The 17,257-nt window shown below is 36.7% G+C and overlaps 1 protein-coding gene across 5 annotated transcripts in view; it reads right to left on the minus strand.

The window, feature by feature from the left end:
• CPNE8 (copine 8) overlaps positions 1-17,257 on the minus strand; it is a 239,321-nt gene that overhangs the window by 143,368 nt on the left and 78,696 nt on the right. For 4 of the 5 annotated variants that reach the window (XM_077953184.1, XM_077953185.1, XM_077953182.1 and 1 more), the window contains exon 6: positions 10,383-10,459. Coding sequence is in view for 3 of the 5 variants with exons in the window: in XM_077953182.1 (XP_077809308.1) it covers positions 10,383-10,459 (77 nt within the window). In the remaining 2 variants the exon portion in view is untranslated. Of the gene's footprint in view, positions 1-2,648; positions 2,708-10,382; positions 10,460-17,257 lie in introns of those variants that run through there. The other variant, XM_077953183.1, reaches the window with a different exon arrangement.

Consider the following 17,257-nt stretch of genomic DNA (forward strand, 5'->3'; position numbering starts at 1 on the left):
CCTTTAGGAATCGCCACACTGTCTTCCACAATGGTTCAACTAATTTACACTCCCAACAGTGTAAAAGTGTTCCTATTTCTCCACATGCTCTCCAGCATCTGTTGTTTCCCGACTTTTTAATTATCGCCATTCTAACTGGTATGAGATGGTATCTCACTGTGGTTTTGACTTGCATTTCTCTGATGAACAGTGATGATGAGCTTTTTCACATATGTTTGTTGGACGCATAAGTGTCTTCTTTTGAGAAGTGGCTGTTCACATCCTTTGCCCTGTTTGATTTTTTCTTGCAAATTTAAGTTCCTTATAAATTCTGGATTTTAGACGTTTGTCAGATTGAGACATTTCAAAACTTTTCTCCCATTCTGTGGGTTGCCTGTACACCCTAATGATAGTTTCTTTTGCTGTGCAGAAGCTCTTTAATTTAATTAGATACCATTTGTCAGTTTTGACTTTTGTTGCAATTGCTTTTGGTGTTTTAATCATGAAGTCTTTGCCCATGCCTATGTCCTGAATGGTATTGCCTAGGTTTTATTCTAGGGTTTTTATGGTTTTAGGTTTTACCTTTAAGTCTTTAATCCATCTTGAGTTAATTTTTGTATAAGGTGTAAGGAAGGGATCCAGTTTCAGTTTTCTGCATATGGCTAGCCATAACTGACTTATTATTAAATGCAATCAAGTTGGCCACTGGCATTACTTAAAATAACAATTCACAGCTCCCTTTTATTTGCTTTGATAACTAAGATCCAACTGAGACTAAATATAAGAGCAGAGATAATTCCCAAACGTTCCTTCCAAACACTCATTTTATCAGTGCATTATAACTCAGACCAAGATAAGAATGATGCTTATGTTCCAAGGTTGGTCCATAAAGGTCTTTCCTCACCTATTAATTTGTTTAACTACAGCACTAATATTCTTAGCCTGCATTTTGAATCCTAGAATCATCAAATTATGCCATACATAAGAGGAAAAAAAGAAGAAAGGAGCAATAAATTTCACTGTAGAGGAAATTGTAGTTTCTTTGAAAGATTTTATCACAATATAACTTCTAAACACTTCCTATGCAAAAAGCAACCATTTGAAAACTAAACTGAATAGGTAGGGCGCAGTGGCTCACTCCTGTAATCCCAGCACTTTGGGAGGCCAAGGTGGGTGAATCGCAAGGTCGGGAGTTCGAGACCAGCCTGGCCAACATGGTGAAACCCCATCTCTACAAAAAATACAAAAATTAGCCAGGTGTGGTGGTGTGCACCTATAATTCCTGCTACTCAGGAGGCTGAGGCAGAAGTTGCAGTGAGCCGAGACTGTGCCATGGCACTCCAGCCTGGGCAACAGAGTGAGACTTCATCTCAAAAAAAAAAAAAAAAAAAAAAAAAAAAAAAAAAACAAGCAAGAAAGAAAAAAAAAAAAGAAACTCATCTGAATAAAGTAGTTTTATTTAGAAAACTAAGAACATTCTCAGTTTCACGCAAATAAAACTAATAAAACTTGTTTATTAAAACTAATAAAACTAATAAAGTTTCATTAGTTTTATAGTCTGGTGAAGTATCAAATAAAACTAACCTGTTTATTAGTTGTATTTGAGTGAAACTGAGAATGTTCACTGAATCTATAAAGGTATTACTTTAGAATTCACCCTCCAAAATAACATAGATCATGTTTTATCATTTGTTTCCTTCAGTTATATGTTTCCAACAGGTTTTCAATCCAACCAATGAGGTTAGGCAAATATAAATAAAAATATCTTACAAATGTTGAAACTCTGGGTGAATACTGGCACCTAAAACACATGGACAGAATGGCCCATCTACTACTACTACTGGTGAGCTGTAGCTCACCAATCTGTGTGGCAACCTCAAAAGTGGATGATCTTCCTTTTGTCAGCATACATCCTCCTTACATCCACTGTCTCATGCAAGAAACTTGAAGGTCCTTGAAATCTTCTTCAACCTAGACCATTGATCTTTCACCAATCCTTCTGAAATCAACCTTCAGAACACATTTTTCATCTGTCCGTTTTTCTTCATCTTCCTAATCCAAACAACTACCTGTTAACCACATACAACCATTCTCTACACAGAAGTCAATGATCCTCTTTGAAAAAAAATCGCAAATTTTCCCGTTGCATTTATGATAAAGTTTAAAATACTAAAAATGACCTACATATTGTAGGGTAAGCTAATATTCTAATTTTCATAGGGCCTGTATCAATATGTAATTATACTTCAGTTGTGTGATTATTCATTTAATGAATAAATGGTAAAAACCATAAAGACAGGAATGACTTTGCATTTTCATCATTATATACTCAGCAGCTAACAGTTTCTGATCCATAATCAATTCCTAGTAAAGATTTGTTGAATATATTATTTTTAAAAAATATAATCCCTAAAACCTCTATTATACTCAGACTCTATCTACCAGAATCTGTCAGTAAATTATTTGCTCTATAAAGTTACCATTAGTAAAATAATTTTTCCTTTTGTTTTTCTTTCCTAAACTGGGATGCCCAAAGGACTTAGTTGCACACAAGTCTCATAGGAACAAGACACATGTCACACCAAGTCATAACAACCAACCAATCATTCTGAGACTTGTCTCTGACAATGACATTAAAGGCTATTTTGTAAAAAACTCATTCATTTTACCTATATCTCTCATGACTGGTCATATCCTTTACAATCCTTTCCATCCAGACGATTTCTTCATCTATATGACTTTAGTTGTCACTACTGGAATTTCTGAGTAGAGCAGAGAATCATGGGAATCTGCAGATATACACAATCGGCCTATTTAGAGTAAGCAATTTACCTCCCTGGAGATCATTCCAGAGAATGAGCTCACATTCAAAAATGAATGTAAGAAAGTGGTTCAACTCAACATTTATTAAACTTTGATTACATGTAAACCTCAGAAGCTTGTGTATAATAACATGAGCGAATGTCTTAAAATTCCTTCTATCTTTGGCCTTTAAAAAGAATATACCTTTTTTCGAGAGGCTTTCCCAGAAGTAGATTAAAGCTGTTCTCTAGGCTGGTGAAGTATCTAATATCTATCTGAAAGGCAATCAGTGGTTTTATTTTTAATGTGTTGAATCATGTGAAATTACAAACATGTATACACATCCATGTAGTCTTTTCAAATAAAAGAATAGAATTCTTAATTGGCACTGAACTCTGGATTATTTTTTGCAATTACATATTAACATGGGAAATTCCGGATATTTCCAAAACTATCTTATAAAACCCAAACTAATGAAAAGCAGAAATTTAACTCAGTTCCCCTATTTGATTGTTCAGCTACATACTGAAAACAGACAAATAGTTTTTAACATTTATATTTGGATAATACTTAACACTTTACATAAGTGTAATCAAGTTTGGTTTAACACGGTCCTTTCCTTAAACTTGCGGAATTACTAGCTAAACACGTCTCTAAGAAAAATAAAGAAAGATGAAGGAAGGAAGGGAAGATACTGGCTATTTTTAATAAAAACAGTATTAATAATAGTCACTATTTGAGTGTTGATTAAATTCTCATGTGCTCTGTCACAAATCAATTGTATAAAATATTGATATTACTTGCAATAATACTCTTAAATGAGTATTATTCAGATATTTCAGATGAGGAAGCTGGGTCTCAGGAATTTAATGCACTTTACTCAAATTGCATACCTAATCAACTGTTAGCACCCAGGTCTGACTGCTCCTAAAGTTCATGCACTATCAACTTCATTACTGTGGCTGTTTATTTATCTCTACAGCAAATTCTTATTACAAATGTGACCAACAGACATAAAAAAAATAGTATAGATGTTAAAATGGCCTAATATTGCAATAGCAAGTTAGTAGTAGAGATGGGACTAAAAACACCATCCTCTGAGTCCAGCCCACTACTCTTTCCACTAAAGTAAATTCGAGAGTATAACAATATCAATCTAATTAATAAAGATTACTTTGAGCCTCAAAATTTCCCCCAAAGTTGATTACATTTTTACAGGCAAAAAGCTGCATGCTAAAAACAAGGCCTGTTTTACGGTGAGTTTGTATGTTTCCCACTTTTATGACTACCCATTCTCCTATCCCTCTTCCTCCTCTTCCTTCTCACAGACATTTGATCTCTAAATGCAGTCACAGTCAAAACCTAGCTATCAGGGTAAGTCCACATTTGAGTCAAATCTTTAAGCCAACCCTGTAAGTCTCTGCCTCAAGTCCCCTTAAACACTATTCTTCTATTTTAGTCTTCTTCTTTATTCTGAAGCTTCCTTTCTGCTCTGTTCCTCTCCCTGCTTTCATCTTGTACTTCAGCACCTATCTGTCTCTGTCCTTGAACTTCAAGTCACAGTTGAGATCCCCACATCCATCAGACAATTACAAGTTGGTCTTTCAATTATCACTTGCCTCCAAGTCCCTGTCCCTGTCGTCTTCACCTGTTAGGACACTCACGCATCCATCTAGGAACCTTCCCTTAATCCTCCACCGACTACCAACTACCTAGATCACAAAGTGCTTTTGCCAGCCTACAAAAAACATAGCCTTTGCCCTCCTAAACGTCCTTTAGTCAAAACAGCTGCTGGTACCATTACCGCTGGTATTACTTCTTCCCATTGTATCCTGCTTCTCCCTGGAGTAAGAATCTAGTTTCTAATTATTACCAGTCCCTGCCTTTTTCCCTGATCCTTTTATATGGAACCAGTCATGCCTGGCTGAGAGTAACAGGAACAAATAGGCCTATTACTTGAGGAACATAATAAATATTTTCCTCCTGGAGGAGAGAATGGCAATCTTTCTTAAACCGGTGCTGATTCTTGCATTTTGGAAGGCTTTGCTGAATACATCACTGAGATCCCTAAAGACAGAAGACATACGACTATTTGACAGTATCACACAGAAAACTGGATACAATCTCACAGCATGAGAAAACACACTGCTGAGTGGATATAATGCTAAATAATGATAGGATGCTCCAAACAGAGGAGCCGATGAGTCATAGGAAGCCCAGTAAATGTTTCAGTCAAATTAAGTAGCACAAGACTCATTTTAGGACGGTTCCAGGAAAAGACCAAAAGTGTAGGATGGAATTCAGATGAGAAACGTGTTTGCCCAAAGCTTAAATCTAACAGAACAGACTACTGAAATTGTAAAAAATCTTGAGCTGCTATTAAAAAGTAAACTAAAATTTATTGAACATCAATTTCAAATTATTTCATCATTATGCATATAAAATATTAAAAATAAAAATTTTTCTCATAATAAAAGGAGAAAATCTAATTTTATAAATGACAACCATAACCAAAACACAGAAAGTAAAAAAGCCCGAGGTTAAATTCAAATTCTCATTATTGAATGAGGCAAAAGGCCACATACAAGAAACCATTTTACCTTTGTAATAATCCTAACTTCGTTGTCAAAAGTTTGATTGATATTAAATAATTTCAAATTTTAAGTTGTCTCCTTTAAATCTCCCAATTTTACAGTTATCATAAATGTAAAAAGACTACCTCTGAGGAGATATTACAACACAATCGCAATTAAAAGCTAGGAGAAATTATTCTGAGTATCTTATCAGAAAATAAGTTAGGCCATTTAAAGGAAAGAAAGAAAAACAAACAAACAAACAAGGAAGTATTCTGAATAACTTAGAATATAAATGGGAAACTAATTGGGAAATAAATCTCTAATCTAAAATTAATAAATAAGAGGTACTTGGATAATGCTACTTAAGGCAAATAACATTTGGGACACACGAAGACTTTTAATTAATGATAAATCAATTGTGCGTTACTTGTGAGTGGACTGTCTGTCTCAGGATATCTGCCTCTGGAGGTGTCCTATGCTGCAATTCAGAAGCCAGTGGCCATCCAGATAGGGAAAAATGACCTAACCTATCCCGAACATGATTGCAAAAAGTAATGGCTGCAGCACCAGGAGTGTGCACATTCTATTTCTATCCCCAGTCATGAGGAACAGAACATGAAAAACAGTAGAATGTTTAGTGGCTATCCAACAATGTTATCTTTAACCAGACAGTTAAAGATATTTGGCCAGGGCAGGTTCACACAACAAGACAGCAGGAGGCAGTGGAACTTATGAAGAAGAGACGGAAGAGCTACACTTTAAATACCTATTATTTCCCCAGTGTGAATTTCTCCACTATTTCAGTCATGCATCCATAAATTTTACTACTTTTATATATTCGTGTGAAAACATGGAGGCTTCAAAGTTGTGTCTGTCACCAAGCTTCCTGTCACGAGAAGAAAACATTTCCTGACCTTGTGTCATCTCTAATATCTTCCCTGGTTTCATCCTTTTTTCCAAAGCCATTCCCTCTTCCACTGAAATAGCTCAGATCTTCCCATGTTCCCATCTCTTCTCACTATTTGCTTATTAGATTGATTCAGGAAAAAAGTAAAGTACACGGAAGTGCAGGAGTTAGCAAAGATGAATGTGAAATTTAGGAGTCCATGGAGTGCACCAGCTGCTCTGAAAGGCTACTTTGGCATTATTGGCAGATAAAGCTTCCATACTATCAGCATTTTGCTCTTCCTCAACCCAACTGTGCTTTTTCAAACAAAAAGTATGAATGCCTTTGTTTTTCATTTGAGATTGAGGTAAGGGAGTAAAATGCTGTTTGCATGGAAGCTGCATCTTCTCTCAAAGTACCTGAACTTGATACTTAGCCAATAGACCTTGTTCTTCAGTCCACATGTTCTTCCTCCAGACACATGCCTCTCTTACAGCTAGAGTTTTTCATTAAAGCCAGGCTTATCTCATGCAAGAGGAAGGGTGACTACAAAATGTTTTTTCCAGTCCATTGTTCACCTGCGTTTGAACATCTGATCCAGTGATAGCACGTGTCACTAGGTGCCTTAATTAATAAAGCCAAAGTATCTTTCCGTTAGCAAACTAATTGTATTCACTTTTACTCTCCCATTTTTAATTAATCTCTCCTATTTCATTTCACCCTCTCATCTCTTCCCTCTATTGGATTATCTGAGGTATCTAATCCAATTCACTCATGTTTAATGAATGTAATTGCAACCATTCTGCAATTCCTAAGGTTTTGTTTCTTTGCTTTTTTCTTTTGTAGCCCATCTCTTTGCTACACTCAAGCTTTACATTTTTATATCCACTTACTACTAAAACTTGCCTAGCTAAGTTTTCTTTAAAAAATTTAAAAATCTTCCCCTGCTCAAACAATCATCTTACCTTTAAACTATTTTCTTAATGTTTATTTGCTTGAGAAGATTCTCCAAGGAGATGAAGGGCTGAATAAAAGTTTAGTTATATAAGCTTAGAAAATCAAATTAATTGTTCCTTTTTCAATAAGAAAGATAGAACCTGAGGACCTTCAATAAAGTTGTCTAAATTTCAGAATATTCTATAGATGAAGTACAGCATGTGGTTACTGTAGATCCATGTTGGATGAACAAGTTTTGAAGTCTTTCCCTCCTTAGTCTATATGAAATATGTATATGTTTTACTCCTCCCTCAGCAAGAGCTAAGAAAAATCTAAAGAGAATCTCATCCTTTCTGATTACATAAAATGATCATGACTCAACCCCCAGCAAATTCTCCCAACATCTGCATAGTCTACCAGTCTACCCTAGGTATCTTCACCTTTTAGCAAGAATTTATTTTTGCTGCTCATACCTAGTGGGAATTATTGAATCAGCTGAACAAGGACCATATCTTATGCTATGTTCTATTCACCATATACCCCAATCAATACATTGTAATAATATCAAATTTTTAATAGGTTCCAAGATTAATATAAATATGATTTTCTACTGGGAAATTTTTTATAACTTAATAATTTAATAGTTTTCTGAAATCAGAATTATGATTTCCTCATGCTAAGAAAAGATAAAAATTTCTAATAAAATGACTAATTTAAAAATATGTATACCACATAGGCCGAGCACGGTGGCTCACGCCTGTAATCCCAGCAATTTGGAAGGCTGAGGTGGGCGGATCACGAGGTCAGGAGTTCAAGACCAGCCTGACCAATGTGCTGAAACCTGTCTCTACTAAAAATACAAAAAAAAAAAAAAATTGGCAGGGCACCACATGTGCACCTGTAATCCCAGCTACTCAGGATGCTGAGGCAGAAGAATCACTTGAGCCCGGGAGGCAGAGGTTGCAGTGAGCATAGATTGCACCACTGCACTCCAGCCTGGGCGACAGAGGGAGACTCCGTCTCAAAAAAAAAAAAAGTATACCACATAGCCAACATGCATAGGAAAAAAATGCTCCACATCACTAGTCATTAGAGAAATATAAATATAAACCACAATGAGATACCATTTCAGAACAGTCAGTGTGGCTATTATTAAAAAGTCTAAAAATAACAGATGCTGGTGAGGTTGCAGAGAAAAAGGAACACTTATATGCTGCTGGTGGAAATGTAAATTAGTTCAGCCATTGTGTAAAGCAATTCAGTGATTTCTCAAACAACTTAAAACAGAATTACCATTTGACCCAGCAATCCCATTATTGGGTACATAGCCAAAGGAATATAAATCATTCTACCGTAAAGACATTCATGTTTACTTTCATTGCAGCACTATTCACAATAGCAAAGACATGGAATCAACCTAAATGCTCACCAATGGTGGACTGGATAAATAAAACGTGGTAAATATACAACATGGAATATTAGATAGACATAAAAACGTCTGAGATCTTATCCTTTGTAGCAACAGTAATAGAACTAGAGGTCATTATCCTAAGCAAATTGACACAGGAACAAAAAACCAAATACCACATGTTCTCACTTATAAGTGTGAGATAAACACTGAGTAGTCATGGACACAAAAAAGGAAACAGCAGACACTCGAGCCTACTTGAGGGTGGAAGAAGGGAGGAAAGTGAGGACTGAAAAACTACCTATGGGGTAATATGCTTATTACCTGAGTGATGAAATAATCTGTATGCCAAAGCCCTGTGATGTGCAGTTTATCTACATAACAAACATGCACAAGTACCTCTGAACCTAAAATAAAAGAATAAAAAGTGTACCCATTCATAAAAATCTCTATTCTGTCACTTGGAAATGAAAATTCTGTATTTTAATTGCTTTTGTTTTCTCTTGAATAATGTTAAGCATCTTTAAGGTGGTATTGCATATATTATTGATTCTTTTCACAGCAAAAAACAAAAGGTAGATTTAGTGATCTTAGGAATCCTTGTGAGCATAAGTCATTGGACTAGGAAATGCAATTAGAATTATATGCACTCAATAAAATATTTGCATTTGCCTTACAGATTGCTTACTACTTACTAAAGTGAGCATAAATATATTTTTGTAATAAGCTTCCAAGTCCTATAATTACGTGAAAATAAATTACACACAAAAAGAACTTAAAATAGAAATTGATATATGAAAGTTTTCAAACTGACATTTGGTAATAATTTTCTAAGAAAATCAAATTAAATTTCAAAGAATTTATAGAATTCTTATTAGCCTAATAATTTCTTTCATAGCAATGAACACACTAAATAAAAAGTTTAATTTTGTATAAGAAATGTAAGAATAATGCTTCAACATTTCAAGTATTTATGTCAGAAATAAACAGATTTATGGAGTATTGACATATTTATTTTTTAAGTTTGAGATTCTTAAAAGATTGATGAAGATAAAGACTTCAAAATTCCCTAAAGTTTTTGACATTGTGGTTAGCTCTGCAAATGTACTATTCCTTCTAGATCTTCTGAATTTTATGAACAGTTAAGTCAATCCAAATAATCAGGATTAGGGAGGGGAAAGAAGGAGGAAAGGAGAATAAAGCCATGAAAAATTTCTAAAATTTGCTCCCTGCCTTATTTGGAACTGGAGAAAATAGAATAAACTCATGCAATTGACCTGAAAACTAAACATGATCCTAGTAATTGAAGGTGAAGACGGAGTATACCATTCTTAGTGATTACCTTCTCTCAGTATAAACCTACTTACAGCTTTCTCTACAAGCCACTTCCATAGTAAAAATTATTATTAAAATTTCAGTAACCAAAAGTGCATTTATGAAATACATGGCATTAACAACAGTTTATTACATGTAGTTACTAACCCAAAAGAGTAAAATCTCTTTTTCAAGAAGTACTAAATCTAACAATTAACAGTAAAACCAAAAGAAAAAATAACACACTTCCTTATTTAAATTTGCTCATTTCATCTTGTGAAAATTTTTTAGCATAGCATATGACAGGTGACATAGAAATTATTCTTTAAAAATATGTCAAAACTATTTGCTAAAAGAAAAAACTCAAACAAGATTTTAAAACCCACTTTTGCTCCACAACCATGCGTTCACCAATTCCAAACAGACAAAATAGAAACTGTTAAGAGTTGGCATTTCATTATCTGAATTTAAAAATACTTACACTATTGGTTTTTCCAGGCGACTTCCCTGTGACCCAACGATCTCTCCCAGTGTACAAAACACTTGTCCCAGAAAGTCCTGAAATAGATAAAAAGATTAAAACTCATAAGTTTCCAAACTATCTTTACGGTATATGTTTTGTGCATCACACATCTGCATTGTTTTCATTGCTGAAATATTGACATTTCTAACTTCCAGTAACAGGTAAAATAAGCTCAATATGCATAATTTTACCATGTGACTTTCACATGTTTGCACAGCATTTTGTGCTTTTAATCACAGAGCAGTTATTCTGAGTTCACAGGCATTGCGTTTGTTTTCTTTTTATGTTTTAAGCTAACATAAAAAATAGACAAAAGTTGGAGGTTTTGAATGCACAATTGGCTTAACTTCGGATGCCTCTGAAATTGCTGGAATTGTTGGCTGAGGAGACAAAATGAGAAAGCACATAGCAAAGGGGGCTAATCTCAGTAACACTTAGAGAAAGGTCTTATGATGCAGTAGCCTCAACTAGGGTCCACATCCAACCTGCCAGGTGTCTATTCTAGTACTATCGCTTACTAGCTGTGATCGTAGGCAATTAATTAAGCTCTGCAGTTTGCTCTTCTCTATAATGTATTAGTACCTCCTCACAAAATCGTTCTGATGGTTCAATTAGTTATTGGATGGGTCAATACTAGCATATTGTAAGTGCCTAAAAATGGGTTAAGTAAAATACACTATAAAGTTCATTGACATACAACTGTATGATTCTTATTTTCAAGACTCAGAATAACCCTGAAAATGAGAGGTCTGATACTAACATTGCATTTCACATATAAAGAAACTAAGTGCTTAGTTCACATTGCATGCCCATATCAAAACATCTTGTGTACCTCATAAATATATATGCCTACTAGGTACTCACAAAAATTTTTAAATTAATTTAATTTAATTTAATTTTTAAAAAAGAAACTAAATATCTAGAAGGTTGATTTTCTATAAATGGCAAAGCCAGGACCCACTCTGATGTTCTGATTCCAGATTGATATGCCACATAAGAATTTAAATACCATAAGTACAATGCAAACTCATATATCTATAAAATAAGTGCACCAACACCATCTGGATATGTAGGTCAAGAAAATGTGAAGTTGTTCCACGGAAAGACACGTGCCTTCTAGTTTAGCCTGTATATGATTCAAAGAATTGCCCTGTTCTAAAACAAGGTGGGAGATTTCTCTAAATTGTTTGTGTAGTGAACAGGACCAAGAAAATCCCTAAGAAGGATGGACAGAGAGAGGATTAATGGCAAACAAAATGTGTTCAGTATACTAAATAAACAAATCTATTTAGTTTAGTAGTTTTACAGAGAAATGACTGTTCTCAGAGGAAAGAAAAAAAGCCAACTCATGGTGAGGAACTAGTATTGGCCCCATTTCTCAGATAAGGGAACTGAGGCACAGAGAAAGTAAATTGCTTAGAGCTACAATTCGGAACCAAGTCTAAACCCAAGGCTTACTACTCACCTAATCACTATGCCAAGCCATGCTGACTCTCCGCCTCTAGTCTTACGAAAGGAATGAGACCTAGTCCCAAAAAAGCTTACCAAGCCACAAAAGTAAAAACTACGTTCTTCAGTGTTGGGAGTGGGGAAACTGGGGGTGAGAAGTGCTTTAATTAAAAAGAGGAGGAAAAGACCTCTGTAGACTAGGATAGTCAAGGGAACATTTTTCCAAAGGAATTACTTTCTTGAGAGCCAGTAAGGAAGATGAGATCTTGCTTGGAAAGAAGATAATTGGACATTCTAGATTTAGAGAACAGATCAGAGTTACAGGCTAGAGAATAATGAGAAAAGAGAAGGACTCAAGTAAAAGGCAGAAATGGAGATGAAGAGCCAAGCCCAGAGAGGGCCCTCATGACCAGACACAAAAGTTGTCTTAGGGTCATCAGAAGCAACCAGAAGCCTTTCACCAATTCAGGGACACCATTAGAGCAGTGCATTCAGAAGACTACTTAAGTGCCTATTTGCAGAGTGATTTCGGGAATGAGGGAAAAAACTAGAAGCCAGATCAATTAGAAGGCTATGGTAGTTAATAAGAAGAAAAGTGTTAAGGCCCCAAACAGTACTGCATAGAAAAATGACAGGATTTGGTGAAAACCGTATTTGCACATGAGACAAAAAATAACCGCACATCTGATACTTGGATACTGCCAGCATAGCTATACCTTCATTAAACTGCAAATCACTTTAAACTTGCTTTCAAATACATAAAGAGAACTTAAGATAAAGCTTTCCCATATTTAAATTAAATACCTTTCATAATGGCACTTCTTTATGAATGTCAAAACAGATCTTACAAATGTTTATGGAATTTTAATAAACCTAAATTTCTTTAAGTCTCATGACAGCTGAACTGAAAACTGAAGATCTGAAATGTATCATTGCTCTTCTGAGTCAGCAGCAAAAAAACACACAAGGGGAATTCCAGAATTCTTTTCTAAGGATAGTTATGCTAATGGGCACTTGCAAATACTACATATTAAATGGACTTTGCCAACGGAGTAGCGAGTCCCAGTAAAAGCCATCTGTGCTGAAATTACTCAAGAGAATAAAACATAAATATTGAGCATGATCATATTAACATGGAGACATACTAACAAATACAAGAGAAAACATGAACATCATCCTGGCTGAACAAAGTCAACAAAATGTGCACCAAAAAGCTATGACGTGAATATGTGTATTTCTGTGTCAAAGGCCACAAACACACTGGTGTCAACCAGCTCTGGCCAGTCCTAGTTAATTGGACAGAACTACACTAGACTGGTTTGATAAACCCCTGAATTAAAAACACCTGAGTGTTAGGTAATGAGGACGATTTCATACCTACAAGAAGCATAGGAAAGTGTATGTGGCTTGACATACACTATGACATACACCACCGAACTCTACAGAAAAAAACCCAAGGAGAAAACTAAGTCAGAAGTCCTTTCCTTTTCCACCTCCACCAGCGCAGGGGAATGCAATCACCAATTAGCTAAACTGGGACTGCTGAAGAATCAATACAGGCCCATAATGGCGGACGTGAAAAGCACAGGCATCAGTCGAGAAGGAAAACAGGCGGTAACCTGGACATACAGCCATACAGTATCGCCTTTCCCAGGCCTTTCTCTTAAAGGTGAAGCTGGGAAGTGTAAGGCAATAGATGACCTCGGCCTGTTGCTCTTCCAAATTCAGGTTAAGTGTAATGTACATACAACTTGAATGGAGGCCTCTACAGGTACTGAACATTTTGCCCCCACATATTTATGGCACTCTCAGCTAATTTTTCTATTTTTAGTAGAGATAGGGTTTCACCATGTTGGCCAGGATGGTCTCGAACTCCTGAGCTCAGGTGATCCACCTGCCTCAGCCTCCCAAAGAGCTGGGATTACAGGTATGAGCCACTGCACCAGGGCTTGATTCAATATTTTAGTAGAAACAATTTCTCACATTTTAATATTATTTAAAAAAAAGCATTTGTCTTTTTAATGGATAAATCCATCTACAAACCAAAATGCTAAATCCAACCTCCAAGAGATAATACAAAGTTCTAAACTTAAATTACAAATACTATTTCTAAAATTATACCTTATCCCTGAATTTATTCATTTCTTTTTCCCCCAGCACAACTGTTGATTTTAAAGATATTTTTGGCTACGCCAGGAGCAGTGACTCACGCCTGTAATCCCAGCACTTCGGGAGGCCAAGGCAAGCAGATCACTTGAGGTCAGAGGATCAAGACCAGTCGGGCCAACACGGTGAAACCCCGTCTACCAAAAATACAAAAATTAGCTGGGTGTGGTGGTGTGTGCCTGTAGTCCCAACTACTTGGGAGGCTTATGCAGGAGAATCGCTTGATCCCGGAGGTAGAGGTAACAGTGAGCCGAGATCGTGCCACTGTACTCTCCAGCCTGGGCAACTGAGCGAGACCTTATCTCAAAAAAAAAAAAAAGAAAAGAAAAGATATCTTTGGCTTTCTTAACAGTCAGATGAAGGCAGTTAAATAAGACACTGAAAGAAAGTTTTCAACAAGTAGATGACCAGTGACTGAAATTAACCTTTTTTTTCTTTTTTTGAGACGGAGTCTTGCTCTGTTGCCCAGGCTGGAGTGCAGTGGCGCCATCTCAGCTCACTGCAAGCTTCGCCTCCCGGGTTTACGCCATTCTCCTGCTTCAGCCGCCCGAGTAGCTGGGACTACAGGCGCCCGCCACCATGCCCGGCTAATTTTTTTGTATTTTTAGTAGAGACGGGGTTTCACCGTGTTAGCCAGGATGGTCTTGATCTCCTGACCTCATGATCTGCCCGCCTCAGCCTCCCAAAGTGCTGGGATTACACGCGTGAGCCACAGTGCCCGGCCCCCAATTTTTAAAAAGTATCCACACATTGGCTGGCCACGGTGGCTCATGCCTATAATCCCAGCACTTTGGGGGACAGAGGCCAGCAGATCACTTGAGGTCAGGAGTTCAAGACCAGACTGGGCAACTTGGTGAAACCCATCTGTACTAAAAATACAAAAATTTTTAGTATGGTGATGCGGGCCTGTGGTCCCAGCCACTTGGTAGGCTGAGGCAGGAGAATAGCTTGAACCTGGGGGGTGGAGGTTGCAGTGAGCCAAGATTGGGCCACTGCACTCCATCCTGGGTGACAGAGTAAGACCTTGTCTCAAAAAAAAAAAAAAAAAGAAAAAAAAGAAAAAAAAAGATGCACATACATATTCAGTAATTGCAAACATATACAACATACAGCTTTTCAAAATAAAGCTATGCTATAGGAAAACAACATTCTACCATAGTTTTTAAATATTTATATTCACAAATATAACAAATCTATGGAAAATATTTATATTATTACAGCACATCACTTTTGATAGAACACTAGTTCATCAATAATGAAGTTCAAAATGTAATACATTAACAGAAAATAAGTAAATATTCTCACTGCTAGTAAACATGGTGAGATAGGTGCTACGCCAAATAACTAGAAAACTTACTAAATATTATGATTAAATATCTGAAATATGGCAGTATCAAATAATATTAAATATGACATAACACTATGAAAAAGTATCATTATTAAATACTAAGCTGAGTAAGGGTGAGTTTTATGTGTAAACGATCCCACCTAATATAACTTAATGAGTGATGAAGTTATTATACTCAAACCCATCTCAGGCATTATCCCTATCTCTTTCTGTCCCACCTAATATAACTTAATGAGTGATAAAGTTACTATACTCAAACCCATCTCAGGCATTATCCCTATCTCTGTCTGAAAGTCTAAGGCAGATTCTGTAAGACGCTACTGAAAATGCAAATGGGAAAGACAGCCATGTACAGCAACAGTCATAAACACTTTAGCTTGAATATGTGTATAAGTCTACCTCTCATCATCTAATGAGAACTATAAAGAAGGCTACAGGAAAAAAGAAAGTTTTTATTGAACAAGCGTCAAAGAATAACATGAACAGCTCTTTTACACAGGGCAGTCAGGTAAGCCCTCGCAGTTATCTATTCAAGTAGATACCTGAATAATGTAAGGGAGGGAACCATGTGAGTATCTGGGGCAGAAGCATTACAGATAGGAGAAAAAGCAAGAACAAGTCCCTGAGACAAGTACTTGGGTGCTCGAGGAAAAGCAAGAGAGATAGCGGGTTAGAGCAGGGTGAGCAATGATGAGAATGGCAGGAGAGGAGGTAACCAGGGGCTACATCAAGGACTGATTTCTATCCTAAGTGTGGATGAAAGCCATCGGAGGGTTTAAACTGGAAAGTGACGTGTCCTAGCTGGCTTTTAAAATGATCATTCTACCTACTCTTCTTCCCTCAAGATTCTATCCTATTCTCTTCTCCATTTGCATTTTCTTAGATAACTCTGAGTTCCAACTTGATTGGCTGATGGTTACTAAATCTGTATCTTAGTCTTCAAACACTGCCTAATCAATATCTCCATTTGGATGCTTACTGGAGGTCTCAAATTTAACATGAACTTGGCTTACCATGGGTCTCTCAATCCTCACCCCTCTGCCTCAATCTCCTTCTCCCCAATGTATCTCATTATATAAACCACATCACTATTTACCCAATTGTTCTCATCGAGAACCTAGTAGCCACTTTAACTTCTCTTATTTTTACACTGGACATCCAATTCATCATCAGTCATACTACCAACATATATTCCAAAACTGACCATGTCTTGCCACTTCAATGGTTTTTAACCACCAAAGGTTGCTCACCCAGTCAAACTACAACAGCCTTATAACTGACCTCCTTAATTCCAGTCTTGCTTCCCCAACCCCATTCTCCACTTCAGCTGTCACAGTCACCATTTAAATGCATAAATCAGATCACACCATCCTCCAGTGACATCCATCCAAAAAAAGAAAAATCCAAATTCTTTTTTTAACTGTGGCCTACAAATCTCTCCATTATCTGATTCCTATGTATCTTTCCAAACTATTTCAGTCCACTCCCCTCATCACTCATAATATTTTACATATGGTAGCCATCTTTCTGTCACACCATTCCAAACTCTTTTTTTCTTTTTTTTTGGATGGAGTCTCACTCTGTCACCAGGCTGGAGTGCAGTGGCATGATCTCAGCTCACTGTAATCTCCGCCTCCTGGTACATCCTGGTTCAAGTGATTCTCCTGCCTCAGCCTCCTGAGTAGCTGGGATTACAGGCACGTGCCACCACACCCAGCTAATTTTTGTATTTTTAGTAGAGATGGAGTTTCTCCATGTTGGCCAGGATGGTCTCGATCTCCTGATCTCGTGATCCGCCCACCTCAGCCTCCCAAAGTGCTGGGATTACAGGCATGAGCCACCGCACCTGGCCCCAAACTCTTTCTTGACT

This window comes from Macaca mulatta, chromosome 11 (assembly GCF_049350105.2).
Source record: "Macaca mulatta isolate MMU2019108-1 chromosome 11, T2T-MMU8v2.0, whole genome shotgun sequence".
Classification (NCBI taxonomy): Eukaryota; Metazoa; Chordata; class Mammalia; order Primates; family Cercopithecidae; genus Macaca; species Macaca mulatta.